Below are 18,769 nucleotides of genomic sequence, written 5' to 3' on the forward strand. Positions count from 1 at the left end.
ATTTTTCTTAATCGAGTTACAACAGTAAAAGCATGGATGAACTTCTGGTCCCTATCTTCAAAATAAAAGATAGTCGTTTAAAATGACAACCACGCATGTAACAGTTATGTGTGTGCAGTTATTGCTATATTTATTTTAAAATGTGTTTTATTCACATATATATTGTGTGCAATTATACAAAACTGTTTATTTTGTGAAAGTATTGTTGTTACTTTTCTTTGCAAGTTAATTTCCAGGGACTGCGGCAAATGTTTGGAATATTTTGGAACGTGAAGCTTTTATTTTGTAGAATAAATGTGGGCACTTCCTGACCGGTCGCTGCAGCTTCGCGCAGCTGGCCAACAGCTTCCCAGGTCAACTCGTACACGAGAAAAGTGACAACAGCATTGACCAGGCGGCTCGTTATATTTATTTGTTTTGATAATTAGCTGCATTAGCTTTCAAACTGTATTCAATTCCTATTCGTATTTTAGTGGCGAGTTTGATTCACGTAAAATGGTGTTTTACTTCACAAGTGCCGGTGAGTAACGTTAACGATGCAGCGGAGTTAGCTCGTAGCCGGATTAGCCAATACTTAAAAAAATAAATAATTCTCATTTAATGTGAGTGCGTTTTTTGTGTGTTTCGTACCGGTAGCTTCTATTGCGCCTTCATCCATAACTAACTGTGTATTGTTTCCCTCTCAGTGGTGAACCCTCACTACACAATCTACATGGGGAGAGACAAATATGAAAGTAAGGTCGTTATAACATTACACTCACACACTCTCTTTTTCACACACGTACACACATTATGTATTTGACTTTTTGTCTTGATGCCACATCTCATTATTTTTGCAGACGAGGATCTAATAAAGTACGGATGGCCTGAAGACATCTGGTGAGACTCAAGTGTCAACACTTACGTTGCTTCACAGATGTCACTCAATATCTTGCAATGAATAGTTTGTGAGCACAACTAAGATAAATATCAATATGAATAAAACACGTTAAACTCTTTTTGTCTTTCCCCACGTCCAGGTTTCACGTGGACAAACTGTCTTCGGCTCACGTTTATCTGAGACTGCCAAAGGTGAAGAGTTAACGCGGTGAACCTGAAATCCTGAAAGTACACAATCACGTCTCGGGTCCGGATGAGGATACAGTGCTGAGTTCAGGGCTTTGAAATAAGCACCAGTCAAACATGCAAGTGGCTGCTGGAATTGCTTCACTCACTAGCCAAGAAAACAATTGTTATCTATTGAGCGGCTGGTAGATTTTGGAATTCACAGGCCGCCGTGCCTAATGGACAACACTAATTAGGATTGGCTTTTGACCAAACGTATGTTATCTATCTTTATCTTTGGTCAGTTTAAATGAAGCCTTGTGCTAAACTGCACAAATGAGACAACAATGATGCTCAGGTTGATTTAAAGGTTATTTTAGCCCTCGAGTACAGCAGACAGGGGGCCACATCTTGTTGATTAAATACTTGTTAACTTGCCTCTGAGCACTTAAACTACAATGTAAAATTGTTCTCCCAGGGTCAGACCATAGATGAAATCCCCCCCGAGGTGCTGATAGACTGTGCACAGCTGGTGAAGAACAACAGCATCCAAGGTAAAGATCTGCTTCCTGATAATGGATCGGGTGTCAGCCCCCACCAATAAGATTCTTGATTATCACAGCTGATCAGAGGAAGTGACTCGTGCTGTATCAAACAACACATTTCCTCCTACCATGACAAATCAACTCGTTGTCGCCTTTTTCTGCTGTTTTTTGTTTGTTTTTGTGAGTGACACGTGTATATTAATATGCATGTCAGGCTGTAAGATGAACAACATCAAAGTGGTTTACACACCTTGGGCCAACCTGAAGAAAACCGGAGGCATGGACGTCGGACAGATCGGCTTCTTTCGACAGAAAGAGGTCAGTAGACCAGCACTGAAATGAAAACGACCCGACTCTGCAGAAAGGGGTCACAAAGGAACGCATGACGGGTTGTTTTTGTTCTAGTATTCTACGTCATAAGTCTCTTATCACCGCTGACTCACCCGCTGACGTGCGTCCTGCTCGCTCTGTGTTTCCCAGGTGAAGATTGTGGCCGTGGAGAAGAAGGTCAATGAGATCGTAAACCGCCTGGAGAAGACCAAAGCAGAAAGCCTCCCTGACCTGGCGGCAGAGAAGGAGGCGAGAGACCAGGAGGAGAGGAACGAGAAGAAAACACAGCTCCAAGACCAGAAGAAGCAGGAGAAGGAGGAGCAGAAGAGGAAAAAGGAGATGGATGAACTCAAGTAATGTTGTTGTTGTTGTTGTTGTTTTTCTATGATATTGTTATATTAAAGTTGGATTTCATTTTTTTTTAGACAACTAAATATTGTCAACAAGTTTACTAAAGCATTTACATTAAATGCAAACTCAACTGTTACTGAAAACAATAGTATAAAACTGTACTGCATACTCTGAGTTTTTATTAAAGCCTCTATACATTTCTGTGTACATTATGGATTATATGTCTAATGGACGTGTTTCTCTCTCCAGGTGCTACACTTCACTGATGAAGAGTGAAAATATGACGACCAATGAGGTGAGGACAAATCTATGAATCTGTATTCTGTTTGGGAATCGACAGAAAGGAAAACGTCAGGGCTTCTGTCACATTCAATATCAGTGATATTCACAAATGGGTCGTCGAAAAAGAGATGTGCCTACTGTGATAAGTGTGTGTGTGTATATATATATATATATATATATATATATATATATATATATAAATAAAATTATATCGGTGTATAATGAAAAGAAGCACAATCACTATATTTAGATTAACAGCCGGAATGAAGCAGAAAAGAATAAAAGTAGGTTTCGGTCATGGACGAGCTTTGATTCAAAGTGTTGCGAGATGATACAGAGAAGTCGTGCCACTTGATCAAGTAAAAGAAAAGTATTTAGTTCCGGCTCTGGTTTCGTTAACTTGTGCTTCGCTGCCTTTCGGTTGCAGGACGGTAACGATTCAGACGACTTCATGTGAGAGGAGAAGCAGACGGAACGTCGGGACGCCCCTCTGCTGCTTGTGCTTGATGTAACTCTGACACTGAAAGAAGACAAAGACGAAATGGATACCTTTTTTATTTTATTTTATTTGATCTTATCTTTTGGACACTTGGGGCAGAACCTGAGTCGATGAGGGACGGCGCCGGGGATTTATTCCAATGGCCTCTTCATCGAGAGGTCAAAGAAAACGCGGGACGACAAGAATGCCGAGCATCATTTTAGGGGGGAAAAAACACTCAAATAGCAGAACTGTGTTCTCACTGCTGTTGGTTTCTGATAAGAAGTCGCGGCTCTGTGTTTTTACAACCCTGCAGACTCTTCTCTTGACTTTCTTTTATGTGTTCATTTCTCTGCACGTCTGATTTCACTCACTACAATTCAATGTATTAAACTTCACAGTTATAGTTATTCATTGACATACTAATCTTTTGAGCGGCACCATCAACCGGGCGTAGCCTCTACCATCCAACAGGAAAACCGTCGTGTCTGGAGCCCCTGATGTCCTGAAAGATTACAACATTTTCGGGCTGCATCTTAAATAATTTTTAAACGAAGCTCGTCTCAAGTCTTCTTGCTTGTTCTGTCTAACTACCTGTTCAAACCCAAATAAATGACGGCAAGTTTACAATAAAACTGAAACATCTGAAAAGTTGGAACCATCACGTGTTCGGCAAAAAAATAATAATACAAAAATAAATATATATATATATATATATATATATGATAATGATAAAATAATCTAGAATATTCCAGACTTCATAACAGTAGGGTGTACAAGTTAATTATTGTGTCTTTTCTTTTTTTTGTGCACGTTTTTCATAAAGCTTTTGAAAACCTTGCTCATGATCAAATATACGTTTAGTTAAAAGTAAGTAAGTGGAACTTCTGGAGCCAGTACGTCCATATGTTAAATACTGGACCTGCAGCAGAAGTTCTACTTGCGCCACCAACAGATGAGAAATGTAATGATGCATCAATTTCGACCTGCAGATGTATTAATATGTGTGCTGTCTGCTGGCAGAGAGAGACACACTTAGAATTTGCAGGGGTTTTTTCTTTGTCTTTAGAAGAAGAAAAACGCTCAATTTCCCTGCAGCATTTCTTCTCTCCTGTAGGTAGCACCATCAACACATTACACTACCCTGAGAATGTTAAGGTCTGGTTACTTACCTTCACTTTAATTGAGGATGAGGGGAACCTGTGATTTTTGGATTCAACTGTCCTGGCGTTCCTTGTGAAATATGGAAACCTTCAGCACTAAGATGCTGATAGGTAAGAAAGTACAAACATATCTACAGGAACCAAGTCACACATGCTGAAGATGTACCTTCATTTTTTTTTCAAATTAAACCATTTCACTGATTTGATCTCAGGGGTGCAGGAACGATTGCTGATGGTAGCTGGCTGGGTTCAGGCTCATCTTGGCTGAAGGTCTCACAGTTTGGATTCCGCAGGATATTGAACTTTATTAAGGAGGAGTATGGAAATCCACCTCTTATCACAGAAAACGGCATGTCAGCCGATTGACCTAAAAACGATATTCATAGGAGCTACTACTATATTTGCACCGCCTTGATATCGGTAGTTAACCCAACTGCATCTTTACTAAGAAATGGTTGGACACAGAGGAAGCAAGAATAATAGTGTTACAACGACCACAAACAAAAACAAGTCCCGCTAATTTAGATATGAACAAATATATATTCACCTTTTATACGAAAACATATATATTAAAAAAATAGTGTGTTTGTCTCACTGTTTATACGCAAAATATATATATATAAAATAGTGTGTTTGTCTTCTGAAAATAAAAAAGCTGGAGGATGCGGGCATCGATCCCGCTACTTCTCGCATGCTAAGCGAGCGCTCTACCATCTGAGCTAATCCCCCACGATACACACTGAGGAGTCAAAGCCCTTTAAGAAGGCGCTATGCGAGGCTACCAGACAGGACGTTATAACCAAACGGACCTCTACATACGTCAGACTGCTCGGGTACGAGATATTCTGCCTTTTTCACGGAGGGGAGGTTTGGTTCCCATGTGATCTTGATACTTGATTTATGTTTTATCCGGAAAGAACATATCAAAGCAAAAACACACTTCATTGATGGAACAAATACTTTGACTTGTAGATGGCTGGAGCCTGGCCGCCCGATAGAGTTAACGCAGATAGACCAACCAATGGGGGTGAAGTCTTTATTAGAAATCATTTACATTACAAAGTAAGACATTAGTCATTGCCATATCCATCATTACATCCTGTTTACAAATAAGGGTTAGTGAATGAGATGAGGGGTTTATTCTTCATTATCTAGGGTACAGGAGGACGTTGGCAAGGGGTTAATAATCATCATCACATTATTGAGAATGAGCTTGTTTTGATCCACACAGAATATCATCAGCAGTAATGAGAACACAACAGCTTTTCTATTTTTTTTTTTAGCTCCGGTGTTGAGCCACTGATGGCAAATGAAAACTCCAGAGAAACTGCAGACAGCTGACAAAGCAGCAAAGACGAGACGAGGAGGTGTGCAGGACAGACAGACGAGATAACAGGTAGATGTGTTCTTCTTCTGATGTGAGCCTCCTTAGGGTCATGCTGTCAAACTCTAAATCTTATGACGGCTTCAACCCACCAGCAGTTGTGACCTCTTTACTCACAATATCTTTCCTGTTGAAGATTTACCATTGTGAGCTGCCCACTGGAAAGATTCTCAGGTCTGATGGAGGTTTTACTGACGCACACACAAACATACGGCATCTGATACGACTCATTGGCTTGAAAAAGTCTGGAATATGTTTTTTGGTCTTTTCCGTGCCCTTTACAAAGTTTTCACATCACACTTTTTTTAAATGTGTGTGTATATATATATATATATATATATATATATATATATATATATATATATATATATATATATATATATATATATATATATATATATATATATATACACACACACACACACATCATAAAATAAAAATGTTTTATAAATCATCTACAAACCTACATTTTCTATAAATTACACAATCTGTTTAACCCAAAGGTTAAAGCAACAGCTGAAATTTGCAGTAGAAAAGGGAAAGCGAGAGAGAGCGAGAGCGAGAGCGAGAGCGAGAGAGAGAGAGAGAGACAGAGACGACCTCTGCGTCCAGCATTGACAAAAAGATTGGTAAAAAAAAAAACATTTTACAATATCGAACTGATTAAAAAATTTAATGTGAGAGTTTCTTTGTTTTACCCCACAGAGTCCAATCATGGCTTGAGAGCCAGCATACGGAAAGGCAGCCTCAGACTAGGTCAGCGTGTGTGTGTATATATATATATATATATATATATATATCTTCATATATGTATATTGTGAACGTTAATTAGTCAGCGTCTGTGAGGTCATCACGCCCGCGTCAGCAGCTCCTGAGCCCACATCTTAATGGCCGAAGTTGTGTGCTGGAGCAGCTGCCACGTTGTGTTGGTGAAGGACAACGCGTGGCCCTGCAGACACGATACAGACACCTCCCCACTGCAGGAAAGAAAAGAAAAATACATATTTGGAGAATGTGTTCTTATACTTAATGGTTAAAAAACAAACACTTAATGCGGCTTTTTGATTCGGATGCCAGGACCGGGATGCACCAGCTATTCATAAATGCAGTGAGTTTGTGTTCTTCTTTGTTCTGTTGTACTGCCTGGTTTCAAACTAGAGATTTCCTGAAATGGGCTGAGGCATCAAAACCTGAGAACTGTCTGAGCTAGTAAAGACTTAAAAAGGGTACTGCACACTTAAACATATTTATTGTGCTGTAACTCATGTGACTGTACTGTGATGAAAGCACATCAATGCTTTTGGTAATATTTACAAACTAGCCAACCGCGTAAATGGCAATTATCAGTGCACATGATGTTCAGTTCTCAGGAATTTCTTGCTGCAGTGGACTTTACCATCAACATTGATTGGGCATCCACATAAAAACCAGCGTACATTCAGAAAACGCATGTTTAAAGGACGCCTCAAAGTACTGACTTGCAGGAGTCCTGTAGGTTGGTCCACGATCGTTGTAGCAGTTCAGATAGATACGCCAGCGCTGGCAAGATGTAGTTCTGATGCAGGGAGAGGAGCAGGGCCTTTAAATACGCCAACACCTGGAATACACTGTCGGGAGTGTTGGTGTTCACCTGGGCAAAGACACAAAGAGATACACAAGTTAATGGCTTCAATTTGTTACCTCTTTGAATCGAGAGAAAACACGTTCAAAGGTAACTGGAGGTAAATGGAAATGACCATCAGCGAGGGACGGTTTTACAGCCTTACCCATTCTATGGCCTGCGGTGTCTTTTCTTTGATCCAGAGAATAAACTGCATGGTGTTTTCAGAGACGAAGATGGCTGCTGTTTTTGTCTTTTCCAAACCGTGGTCCATTAGTGGCCCCAAAACCCGTGCACACTCAGAGTAATAATGAGGAGTGTTCGTCTCCAACCAGCTACAGAGGATACAAAAACACAGAATAAATTATATTTGCATGTACAGTTGCATGCAGATGGCGCTTGAATACGTCAGTGTGTTGTCATTGTTTTCAATGTAAAGTAGTCGACTGCAATGTTCCATTTTCATCCATCTTTAGCCTCTTTGCAAACATGACTGAATTAAGTCTTGTGGGCTGAATTAAGTCTTGTGGGATAGTTTTGGATTTCTATTAGCTAGCAGTCTACTATTTGAATTATATTCAAATGTTTTAACTATATCATATGCACTAAGTGGCCACTTAATTAGGTGCACCTGCACATCGAATGGAATCCGATACAACATCTGTCTTTTTAAATTCAATTGTGTTTAATATTGAAGTCAAGAGTTAAAGATGGTTTTGTTACATTATATTGAGTCCTTTCTCATATTTGTTATTTACATACATGATGGAGCTAAAATATTAGCAACACCTCTGATTATAATGCTGTCCAGTGCAACACTACTCCGTGACCTCAGTGCAAAATAATTACGGATTAATTAACCCCTGTATGACAGCGTCAAAAACCCTGAACATTATAGGCCTCATAAAAGTTTGCATTAGATTGTACAGGTGTACCTAATAAAGTGGTCACTGAGTGTATTTTATAAGCCAGTGAAGCAGACTGTACACAAACTGCTTTGTGAACCTAAAGCATGCTTGAGATATGTTCCAGCTTTGGTCGGACCGGCCTCTGGTCAGACCGCGTACAGAAGTCCAGACAGACTCTGAGGTCCTACCTGAAGCCCTGTTTGGAGTAGACCTTTATTTTGCTCCAGGCCTGCTCGGATACGGCTGTGACCCCTGAGTTGCGCAGATGCAGGGCTGTGGTGGAATCTGTAATGCACAACTCACTTTGTTAGACCTCAAAAACAACAAAAAATAAATAAATGGAAAAAAAAGTCTTGCACGTTGCGATACAAACAACAAAGGGTAAACAGGACTCAGGACAGACCTGCGAAGGAGCCGCGAGATCTGATGTCATGAGCGATGAAGCCGGCGACAAACACAAGCAAAACCATGAGCAGCTTGGACCAGGGGAACCCACGGCCGCGCATCTTTACCTGCAGATTCTGGAGACGGAGGAGGGAACACTCAGCAAAACTTCTATTTACCGGATATATATATATATATATATATATATATATATATATATATATATATATTCTAGAAGTTTAATTCAGCTCATACAGTGACCGTTTGTCTCACCTGACACAGGCTATTGCAGTCCTGAAGCTCCTGAGTTTCGACGGTGTCTTTCATCTCTTCATTCGTCACTTTGAAAGACTGGATTGTTTCTTCAAGGTTTTTCCGGAGCTTCGGATGGAAAATAAAATCACAACACTTAAACATGACTTTTTATTGATCTATTTATTAATAAAGCTGTTGCCCTCTGTGCATAAACATGCACTCATTAAGAGTTTGGTTGATGAACAATCTCATGGCAGGACTCGTACCTTTGGGGGGAGGATGTTCCAGGACTTCAATAAATGGTTCAACAGCAGACTGGAGAAGAGAAGTGCGAGGAACAGTTAGCGTCGTCTATCAGTGCATAATATATCATTTTTATTTTACTTTCACGTCCGGGAAAATGCATTTGGGACATACGCGTTAGTCACAGAGCCTCGCTGCTTTCTGTTCTACTTTTCACAATTAAAACAAGAAAGAACAAGCACATCACGCACCTGGACTGGGGTAAGTGTTTGGTATAGAGCTGCCTCCACACTCCTAGACTCTGGACATCCACACACAAACACTCCGTCATACTGCTGAGCAGCTGCAAAACGAGGGGAAGAAAGACTCAATTTGTGAAGCCGTAATTCTCCATAATACCTTTTTTACCGCTAACCAGAATTTGTTTTTATGATGATCAATCAACAGTGATAGCAAAAGCAGATGAAGACAACATCCTCATCATACACATGTCGTGTAGCTTCATTGCGTATATACTGGCACTTCTTTTGCCAATTAGACGATGGCCGATTGTAAAACATTAGTGCAACATGGCAACTACAGAAGCCACTGCTCTTCAATCCACTAAAACGTTTTCTGTTGGCTTTTTCAATTACCAATTTTTTTAATTAAATTAAAGTGGACATTCATTTATCAGCAGCAATATGTGGCCTGTTAACCAGTGGTATGACATTGCCGGCTAGTGGATATAAACATATTTATAGTGTTTTAGCCATTTGCCAACATGCTGGTCACCACAGTGAGGCTATTAACAACAAACTGTACGATGGGTCACTTATCAAAATGAGTAATGCTGCTGCACGGAGCTAAACTACACTGAAGCAGCAGTATTAAGTAGAACAGATTGTTGTAATGTGTGTGTTTCTTACCTCTCTCTTCATGTCATCTGGGCAGTGTGGTGTGGCTCTGGACAGAAAGGATGGCAGGTATGTGTGTAATGTGCTCTCGGGTTTGGCTCCAAATGCAAGGACCTTCAGTCGAGGGTAGAGACGCCTCAGCTGCTCCTGCAGACTGAACACAAACAAAATGTTTGTTTTGATTACTTTGTATAAAGCAAAGAGTCACTTGAATGTAAACCAAATTGGGGGGAAAAGACTACCAACCGCACAAAACCGTTGATGCGTTTTCATAAAAACAGCCGATGTGAAAGCAATATATCATTTACAAAATCTAGTTTTTCAACCCTGAATGAAGATATCAGCCGTTTCACATTTTCTACAGGTGGAAGACTGTTCCCTCAAACTAAACTATTCAAAATGTCCCAGTATTAAAAAAAAGAGCCATTTCCAATAATCCTCTTAAATGAATTCAGTGCATTTGCAAATCAGCCACAGTCACTTCTTGTGCCACTGTTGTCCTGAAGTCACTTTTGATTGTTAAACATTCAGGCTAAATTCATGCTCCACACCCACTTCTTTCTCCCCAGTGTATTCATGATCCCCCCTTTTTTTTCCCTGTGAAAGGTTATTTTTTGGGAGTTTTTCCTGATTCGATGTGAGGTCCCGGGACAGGGATGTCGTATGTGTACAGATCGTAAAGCCCTCTGAGGCAAATTTGTAATTTGTGATATTGGGCTATACAAAATAAACTGAATTGAATTGAATGTTGTGCACTAGATTATTAATCAATGAAATCAAGCAAATCCTCTCATGACTGGGTTTCAGTGTTTGCATTTTGTTACATTTACCTTGATGTCAGGGCGTTCTTGGGCATGAAAGCAAAATCTAATAAAGGAAAGAACTCTTTAGGACCCATGATGCCAAATCCCTTTGTCAGGTTTGCATGAAGTCTGGGGAAAGAAGAACATGAACAGAGTCAAAGTATTTTAGTAGTTTCATTTTGAGCAACATTTGAAAAAAACTGAAAAAAACCCACTGCATTATTCATTAAATGTTAAAAGCCTACAGATTTGTAAGTAACTCGACACACAAGAGAGAGACAATATTTGTCACACATGAATATCATAGATAGGTGAAAAGAAAAAGGCTATATTTTACATTCACATATTTCTTAGGAGGACTTACAGGAGAAGTCTCTCCAGATATGCAATGGCATATGAAGACAAGGCCTTCACTCCCAGCACAGGAAGCATGATACCCAGCCACACTGAAACACACATAAAGACTTCCATTAATATGACTGGAACGTTTAGTTCTTACATAAGTGAGTCAGTCAGCCTTTTCAGTTTTCAATTTTTAAAAAGCCCGGAGCAACTGCAGAAGCAAAACATGACTTTTATTCTGATATACTTTATAATTATTCGAGTGGACACAAAATGAGGCTCCACAGACATTTCTTCTGTGTTACAATGTCAGGTCAATATATCTTGCCAAATCAAAATAAAGCCCGAGACTCACAGGAAACTCTTGATGGCATTTTAAATAAGATTGTAGTGATTCTAAAATAGGTTTCCCCTCATTTTAGATTAAATATCCCAACCTCAAGATGATACAACAGATTCTTTTGCACTTGTAGCTTTGTTAACTGCCAACTTGTGTCTTTCTTTGCCTGGGGCGAGTCAAATTATACTTATTAACCTTATTTTGCAGGTGGTTATGCAATCGTCGAGGAATATTCATCCTCTCCTGCCCACATACGAACATCCATCTCACAGCCTCAACAAATATCAGGCAGCAGACAAGGCCAACGCTACCATGTGTGTAAGCTCACAGAAGGCTGTCACTGGATGTGTTGCTGCTCTCCTGTGCACTGTTGCTTCATTAACCTCAAGCCCAGAATGTGTGTCGGCACATTTTGTTGGGAAATGGGGAGAAAGGGGAGACAGACTGGAACTAATACAGTGCAGGGGAAGATACAAATACTACGTGTCCACATATTCAAATAATGTGTCATGAGTGTGTGCTTTGTGTGTTTTGACTGTACTACCTCTTAGTCCCTGGCTGAGGTCATAAAATCCAGCTTGGCCAAGAGCCCACATGATGGTCAAACACTTCACTGGACGATTCTGAACTGATCGCAGTAACTCCAAATACTAGAGGAGACAAATGGGAGGAAGGTTATTACAACAACATTATTGCAAAAGACAAATCCCCAGGACGATGGACAGATTTTGTTTTAAAGAAAGCTATTACATAACTAGCATTGTTACTTATTTTAAGTACATTTGGAGCAGACAAAGGCAGTGATCTGCAGGACTCAAGGACAAACACACACATTCACTCACTTCTGGCAGATTTTGGGTGGCTATCCTGGGTTTGTCCTGTAGGATTGCCTGGATGCAAACTCTGTAGCCATGCAGAGGCTCCCCTGGAAACAGTGAGAAAGAGGCGGTTTGTGTCGGTCCTTTAAATTTAACCCCAAAAAATACTTTCAAATATACACAGATTAACACTTACTTCAATGCACTACCTTAAAATATGGTGCTCCATATTTACCTGCCTGTCTGTCCATCTCCCTGAGCATAGTATAAACACAGTGGTCGAAGAAATCTGGCAGAATATCACTGCAGCGTCCAATGAGGCCTTTGATCACTCCCTTCAGCTCTTTTCCTGAAAGGCAGTATGGGTAGTCTGGGGACAAAAAGATGGAAAAGGGTAATGAAAATGTGAAAATTAAAATAAGTCGTTGCCCTGCAGGAACTTTTAATTGCAGACAGTTTGTTTTCTTCATACAGATAGTATAGATTTGTCCAAAGGGGCCATATTGAATGTGCACACTATTGTCTTCTCCCTCTTGCTGTAAACTAAAACAAAGTTTGACCGACCGTGAGCATAGCTGCTGAGTGTGGGCTCAGTCTCTGATGCGGTCAGATTGAGGTTGAGGTATCCTGCCAGGTCTTTGACCCACACTGATGGGTTTTCTGGAAACAGGGTCTGACTGCGAGCCAACTGCTGCTTCAGGTCCCCAACATCCAACTAAACAGGGAACAAGACAGAAGAAGGATGTACGCTCAGAAACAGCACACCCATTATGTGAAGAGGAGACCTCGGTTTTAGCATGTGATAGTTGGCTTGGAAGAGGCCACAATGCAGCATTGTTTCTGTGGGCTTCCATGAAAATATTTAAAGACTCTGGTTTTGCAAAGTCTAATGCATTTATTTTTCTTTCTAGTGACTGACCAAGGAAGCCTGATTATTGTGTTTTTGAGCAAAAGGCGCACAAACAAAATCTTCCAAAAAGTTCAATAGTTGTTTCTCTCTCTCTTTTTAAAAACTACAAGAAATACGCATATTCAGTTTCAAGCTTTGATTGTGAACAAATGTCAGCATCCAACAACCAGGAAGTTTTACGAAGGCAATACTCACAGTTTTGAAGGCTTCCTCGAGGGTCTTGAGAGCTGTGGGGGTGACTGTACTGCTGGAGTGGGATTTCTTGGATGGTTTACTTGATGAGGGCTTCTTATTTTCAGACTCAGCTGGTGGTGGAACCTGCTCCTTGTTCTGTTTCTTTCCCATCTTCTCAAAATTGTCATACAGAGTCTCGGACATCACCAGGGGTGCTGAAAAGGAAAACAAGGCAGTCGTTAGAAGCGCCTATGTGCAGATAAATCTATACTTTTTCTTTTCTGTAATGCAGCCTCTCTTCCAACTTCTTTGGTCTCCTGCAACACTTCCTTCTATCAACCCTGTTAATCCATGACGCCAGTGCATTCCCCTCCCCTCACATTCAGTAGTTCCTCCCTCCCTCTTGGACTTGCATAATAGGCTGTTATTATCCAAGACAGTTTTCATGCAACTCTCACTCCACAAAGAGAGTTAAGCACAAGCAGCATTTCAAGTATAACCCTGTGTGACACGCTGAGTTTTGAGGGTCAATATACCTTGTATATAGGTAGCAAAAGCCCAGATATTTTAGGCGTGTTTTCTGCAGCTAAATACCAACGTGATCCTGCTTAAGTATCCAGTATTTCTCAGAACCTTTATATTTGTATTTCTTAGCATGTAAAAGCCTCTGAAAGGATAAGGGTGACATCTATATTTCATTTAGAGTAGAAAATAAATGAATGACAAGACCGTACTCAATGTGTTAGTTGGTCTGTAGCCCTCAGACCAAAGATTATTATTTCCTAAATCCCCCCCCCCAAAAAAAGAGGCCAAAATATGGTTCCTTTTGCATTATTTCCTTTTACTTATGTTTGTTAAGGAATATTTTCAGCCGTGGATTAATACACATCTTGTGCTCCAGTGAGTACTTCGGACAGCAGGATGGTGCATGTGAGGTTGACTCTATACTGCACATTATGGCTTATTAATGCGTTTTTGGACAACAAAGGAGGAATATTGGCACAGTAGAATAAGTTACATCGTGGTTGTAGCATAACTCTATTGTTGGTTTTGACCCTTTAAAAAGTGTGTTTGCAAAATAAGACTGAATCATTGAAACTCATGCTGTGAGATATATGTCACAAATGGCTCTCAGCTTAACTAACGTAGCAAAGACATCTTCAGTATTTAATGCGATACGACTGCACACAAGATTCCCAGTCAGACCCACCCACTAACTTGAGTCTGTTGACAAAAGGTCACCAGTTGTTCACCGATCATTCAGCCATGCATGTTGCTGACAAACCTCCGTCTATATCTGGTCAGCAACAACACAGGCCGGTGACGCCAAGACGGGACTCGTTGCATCTCATCCTGGATTCAGTTCCCGATTATTCTTCACTTCTATAAACCAAATACTGAAGTCAGTTGTTGCCTCTGTGAAGGTCTCACTTAGTAAAGCGTTACCAGAGCTGAACAGCGACGAAATTACCAAAAGACTGACAAATTAGGAAATCTGACCGGGTGTCCACGTCTATAAATACTAAACAAAAAATCCATACGAGTCAGGAAGTCGGTCATTTCCAGCAGCAGCTCCTAACGCGAGAACACATCTGCTACAAGCCAAAAAGTGAGGCCACGCAACTGACGATGAAAGGAATGGTTGAAATAAGTAAACGACAGCTTTAAACTAATGTTCTGTGATACAAGGTTAAAACATAAGCAACACTTGTTTGATGACAGGACTAGAGATGGCACAAACCAATGTTGAGTAATTATTTCCTTTTCCTTTAAATTGAGACACTGCACAGTGTTTTTGTTTGAGAAGTCACTTTTAAATTCTTTTAATTACTTTTAACGCCCGCTGGGGTTTGGCTCCACGAATGCAGTACAACAACAGCAGTTAACCAGTTGTTGAGCTTGTGAAATCATTATGTTGACAATTTACATGGAAGTATATTTTTGAGCATGACACAAAATCACAACCCATCACAAAGTGTAATGAAAACCTATAGTCTCGACACTACGTCCTTGGCTTCGGACACAGCACCGGCGCCTGGCAGCAGAGGGTCTTGGTGGTTTGGTGAAATGCGATATGAGCAGTTGCACCCAACATGGCCTCCCTGAAGGGTGGGTGGACTGGGAATGGATTCTTACACCAGCAGAAGAATATCTGACAGGATGCCTCACATATAGATACCGAGCAAACCATTTTCAGATACTCCTCAACGACACAGAACAGCAAGGTATGTCTTGCTTATCTAGTCACATTTCTTTCTCCGTGTATACTGTCATAGCAGGGCCACTGCCAACTTGTATCTGGCATTATTATAACACACATATTGCAAAAGATTATACTGGTATATACTATAAGTAGAGATGAAACACTTGTTTTACAGAGATCATTGGTGTATATCCTATTCAAGTTTGCAATTTCTATCAAGTGGAGACCATAAAATAAACAGGACTGTTTTACAAAGCTAATAAAAAGCCAGCTGGGATGATGTCAGACATTGTTTTTTTTTAATTTTCTTTGATTGAGTTACCCTGAAGATATCTGGCATCTAAATTTGACCATTAACATAATCTCTTCAGTGAAAAGAAGAGCACTTGTTCAGACATGTAATATAGGTGTCATTTCAACCGTCTTAAATGTGACCTTCTAAAAAGGTGAAGCTGTCTGTAACATGCAATCACACATTAAATTAATTAAGTATAAATATATTGGCTCAATGACAAATAATAAGTCAAGTAAAATCAGGTATTAGATTTCTAAAATGTTTCTTTTAATGTGTTTACTTGTGAAGAAATAACCGTCAAGCCGTCCTTTGACTGCCAAAATAATGTCAGTTAATTCCTGTGGCAAACAGGGCCTGTGATCATAATACACATTGTACGCCGTGCTAGCCCTTCGCTGAAAACCTGAGTAAGCCTACTTTTGTCAGATTTTTTTTTATATTATAGCATTGGTATAAATAAAATCTTAGCAATTCTCATCCCCATTTATTTTTGGACAAAACCTTTACACAGCCTCAGAACTGGCACGGTCACGGTCACTGTGATTAGAGACTTTGAACGGGCTGATTCACTGATAAAACTGGTGGATAAAACAAATGTAGCGGCAGAGAGACCTGAAGTTACTGTTGAGAGGGTGCGGTAGTTGTTGCTAGGTTTACTGAATGTAGCGTATGATGAATATAAAAACAAACAATCCATCAAATTGTTGTAAATATATTCTACTAAATTGGGCCAATAAGGAATCATCACAACGTAAGTAAACTGTCAAAGTTAACAAAGGTTACTGCTCGGTTTGTTATGAGCATACTAACCTGCTGGGGCAGAAATTAGTTTATTAGCCCTTTTTAAAAGACTAATAAATATTATTTAAAGGGTTTCTACGCTAGACCACTACCTGGCCCCCAGGTTTGCTGGGTGATGAATTGATAAAACACAAATTAATTCAAGATTGTGCAACATGTGAGCACAAAACTGAAGTGAACCTAGATTTCAGCACAGAATCCACGGAGCCAGGGCTTCAAAAGCAGGCAATAATCCACAACACACCTTTCATCTGATCATCACACCCATGATCAGCTGATATAGAGCTTTGTTTGTAGTGGTAAATTGCTCAACTTGATTTACACACACGAAAGCCTGGGGCTTTTGGGACCCCTGGAGTTCTGGGACTCCAGGGGTCCCAGATTACCCAGTTGGTAAACCAGCCTTGATCCCTGTTTGAGACCAGTCAGATGGATGTGCAGATGTTTGTAGTTTCACTTCGATCTCTAGGTGAAAACCAAACTATTGATTGTTAATGTGTGAAAAAAATATGAAATCCTTGCATCTGCAAACTTGTGTGCATTGCCACTATCTACCTAAACGGTAACAGAGTAGAACTTCAGTTATGGCTATTGATCATTATATTGTCTACTCTTAATTGCTTAAAAAGATTTTATATTTTTATCATCAAGAAAATCAACAGTGCTCTTAAACTTAAACACTTACTACTTTACAACGTCCCTACGATGTCTCTGTCACTCAACCCCGAGCCCATTGAATTCAGACAAAGCTTAAAATACATACACATTTAGGCATGTCATAATCATAATGAGGTAGCACGTCACCTAGTCCAACGGTATGGCTCAGTTATGCTTTTTATTGACTTTTGGACAACATAGATACATGTTATCAGGCTGTGGTTAGACAAACAACAAGTTACTTGGTCATAAGTTGTTGTATTAGTTGACAACTAGACACCTATATTATATTACCAGCCTCATCACCACATTGATAATTGATCGCTCAACACAGTGACAACTGTCCCCGAAGGAGGAAATAAGCGGATGCCTGATTGATTAGCTTAACTTTGGACCGTCGAACAACAACGTCACAACAACACCACGTAGATGTATTTTAAATAAATAACGTTAAACTAAAAATGTTTTTTAAAAAAAGACCAGACAGCTGCTGGCACGCAGCTCCTCAGTGATGACGTTGCCTTTGTTGACACGCCGCTCGAGAGGCTGCTAGCAAGCTAACGTTCACACAAGCTAGCGCTTTCTCGTAGTCGAGTATTTTGCAGGTATTTAGCGTTTATTTTTTTTAATGAAGGCGTCGGCAGAAATGGGGCTAAAGTATAGTCACTCACGCTAACGGAGAACACGCCAAACGGGACACACCGAGAGAAACACCGTAAGACGTGACCATTACTGCGCGGCGCTATGCTGCGGCGGCTAGCGAGTCACGTCGGATGACAGCTCTCCGTTCCCACGGAGTCACTGCCTCAACCGCTACGAGCTGAAAGGCTCTCGTTTAAACAGTTAACAGTTATTATTTTTAGCTCGTACACGCAGCTCCGTCCTCCTCCTCTTCCTCTAAACACGCACAGAGTGGTAACTGGGTCACGGAGCCGCTAGCAGGGCCGTGTTCACTCACGTCTGGAGGGCTGGTTGGACTCTCCCAGGGCTTTCCTCCCCCCGCCGCCGCCGGGCTTCTTGTCGGACGCGCTCTTGCCTCCTCCTGCGCCGCTGCTTTTCTTCCCTTTCTTCACCACCTCCCATTTGCCCGCTGCGTTAGCATTAGAAGCCATGTCTCTGGTCCAGATTGTTATAGCTGTTGTATGCGTGTGTCGTGGCACCGTGACTTCCTGACTCCTGCTTCCCCCGCTGAATGGTACAGGACGACTCGACTCAATGGCTCTGATCGTTAACCGGTCCGCGTGCCACGTCTCTTTGTCGGCGTGACGTCAGAGCGATGCGTTTGTACCGTAACGGTCAAGTTCATACACGTCTCCGTTTTTATTAACAGATGGCCCAAAGTAGTTTGTTCACAATCAATTTATGCTTTTTATATATGTCAATGAAAAAAAAAGAAAAGGTATGTGCTTTTAAAAAACACAGCAATGGAAGAAGTACTCTGATCCTTTACTTAATTAAAAGTAGCCCACCAATAGAAGTTTGAAAAAACGTACACGTCCTGCATTCAAAACCTTGGCTTATGCAATTAAGTTTCAGCAAATGTCCCTTCAAGGACAGTGTGAT

The 18,769-nt window shown here is 40.6% G+C and overlaps 2 protein-coding genes and 1 non-coding gene across 4 annotated transcripts; 1 reads left to right on the forward strand and 2 right to left on the reverse strand.

The window, feature by feature from the left end:
* The first annotated feature begins 303 nt into the window (after window positions 1–303).
* Window positions 304–3,440, forward strand: ccdc25 (coiled-coil domain containing 25). Its single transcript, XM_034527546.1, has 9 exons — window positions 304–520; window positions 687–734; window positions 840–879; window positions 1,020–1,071; window positions 1,523–1,598; window positions 1,804–1,907; window positions 2,070–2,272; window positions 2,520–2,565; window positions 2,980–3,440. The coding sequence occupies exons 1-9, from the start codon at window positions 496–498 to the stop codon at window positions 3,007–3,009; spliced, it is 624 nt and encodes a 207-aa protein (XP_034383437.1). The 5' UTR covers window positions 304–495; the 3' UTR covers window positions 3,010–3,440.
* A 1,409-nt stretch (window positions 3,441–4,849) lies between these two features.
* trnaa-agc lies at window positions 4,850–4,922 on the reverse strand. The gene has a single exon. It is a non-coding gene; the product is annotated as a tRNA-Ala (tRNA).
* A 290-nt stretch (window positions 4,923–5,212) lies between these two features.
* On the reverse strand, window positions 5,213–18,451 carry tmem214 (transmembrane protein 214). 2 transcript variants are annotated; one of them, XM_034527343.1, is made up of 18 exons: window positions 18,165–18,279; window positions 14,536–14,633; window positions 13,272–13,465; window positions 12,731–12,881; window positions 12,402–12,536; window positions 12,191–12,273; window positions 11,893–11,998; window positions 11,031–11,112; window positions 10,694–10,795; window positions 9,876–10,017; window positions 9,219–9,310; window positions 8,991–9,039; window positions 8,743–8,850; window positions 8,489–8,606; window positions 8,274–8,370; window positions 7,344–7,512; window positions 7,056–7,207; window positions 5,213–6,554 (listed from the first exon to the last, which is right to left on the reverse strand). In XM_034527343.1, the coding sequence occupies exons 3-18, from the start codon at window positions 13,452–13,454 to the stop codon at window positions 6,428–6,430; spliced, it is 1,896 nt and encodes a 631-aa protein (XP_034383234.1). In that variant the 5' UTR covers window positions 13,455–13,465; window positions 14,536–14,633; window positions 18,165–18,279; the 3' UTR covers window positions 5,213–6,427. The 2 variants fall into 2 exon arrangements, with proteins under 2 accessions (XP_034383234.1, XP_034383233.1); XM_034527342.1 differs by lacking the exon at window positions 14,536–14,633 and having other exon boundaries at window positions 18,165–18,451.
* Window positions 18,452–18,769: the final 318 nt, after the last annotated feature.

The sequence above is a fragment of the Cyclopterus lumpus genome, chromosome 24 (assembly GCF_009769545.1).
Source record: "Cyclopterus lumpus isolate fCycLum1 chromosome 24, fCycLum1.pri, whole genome shotgun sequence".
Taxonomy (NCBI): Eukaryota; Metazoa; Chordata; class Actinopteri; order Perciformes; family Cyclopteridae; genus Cyclopterus; species Cyclopterus lumpus.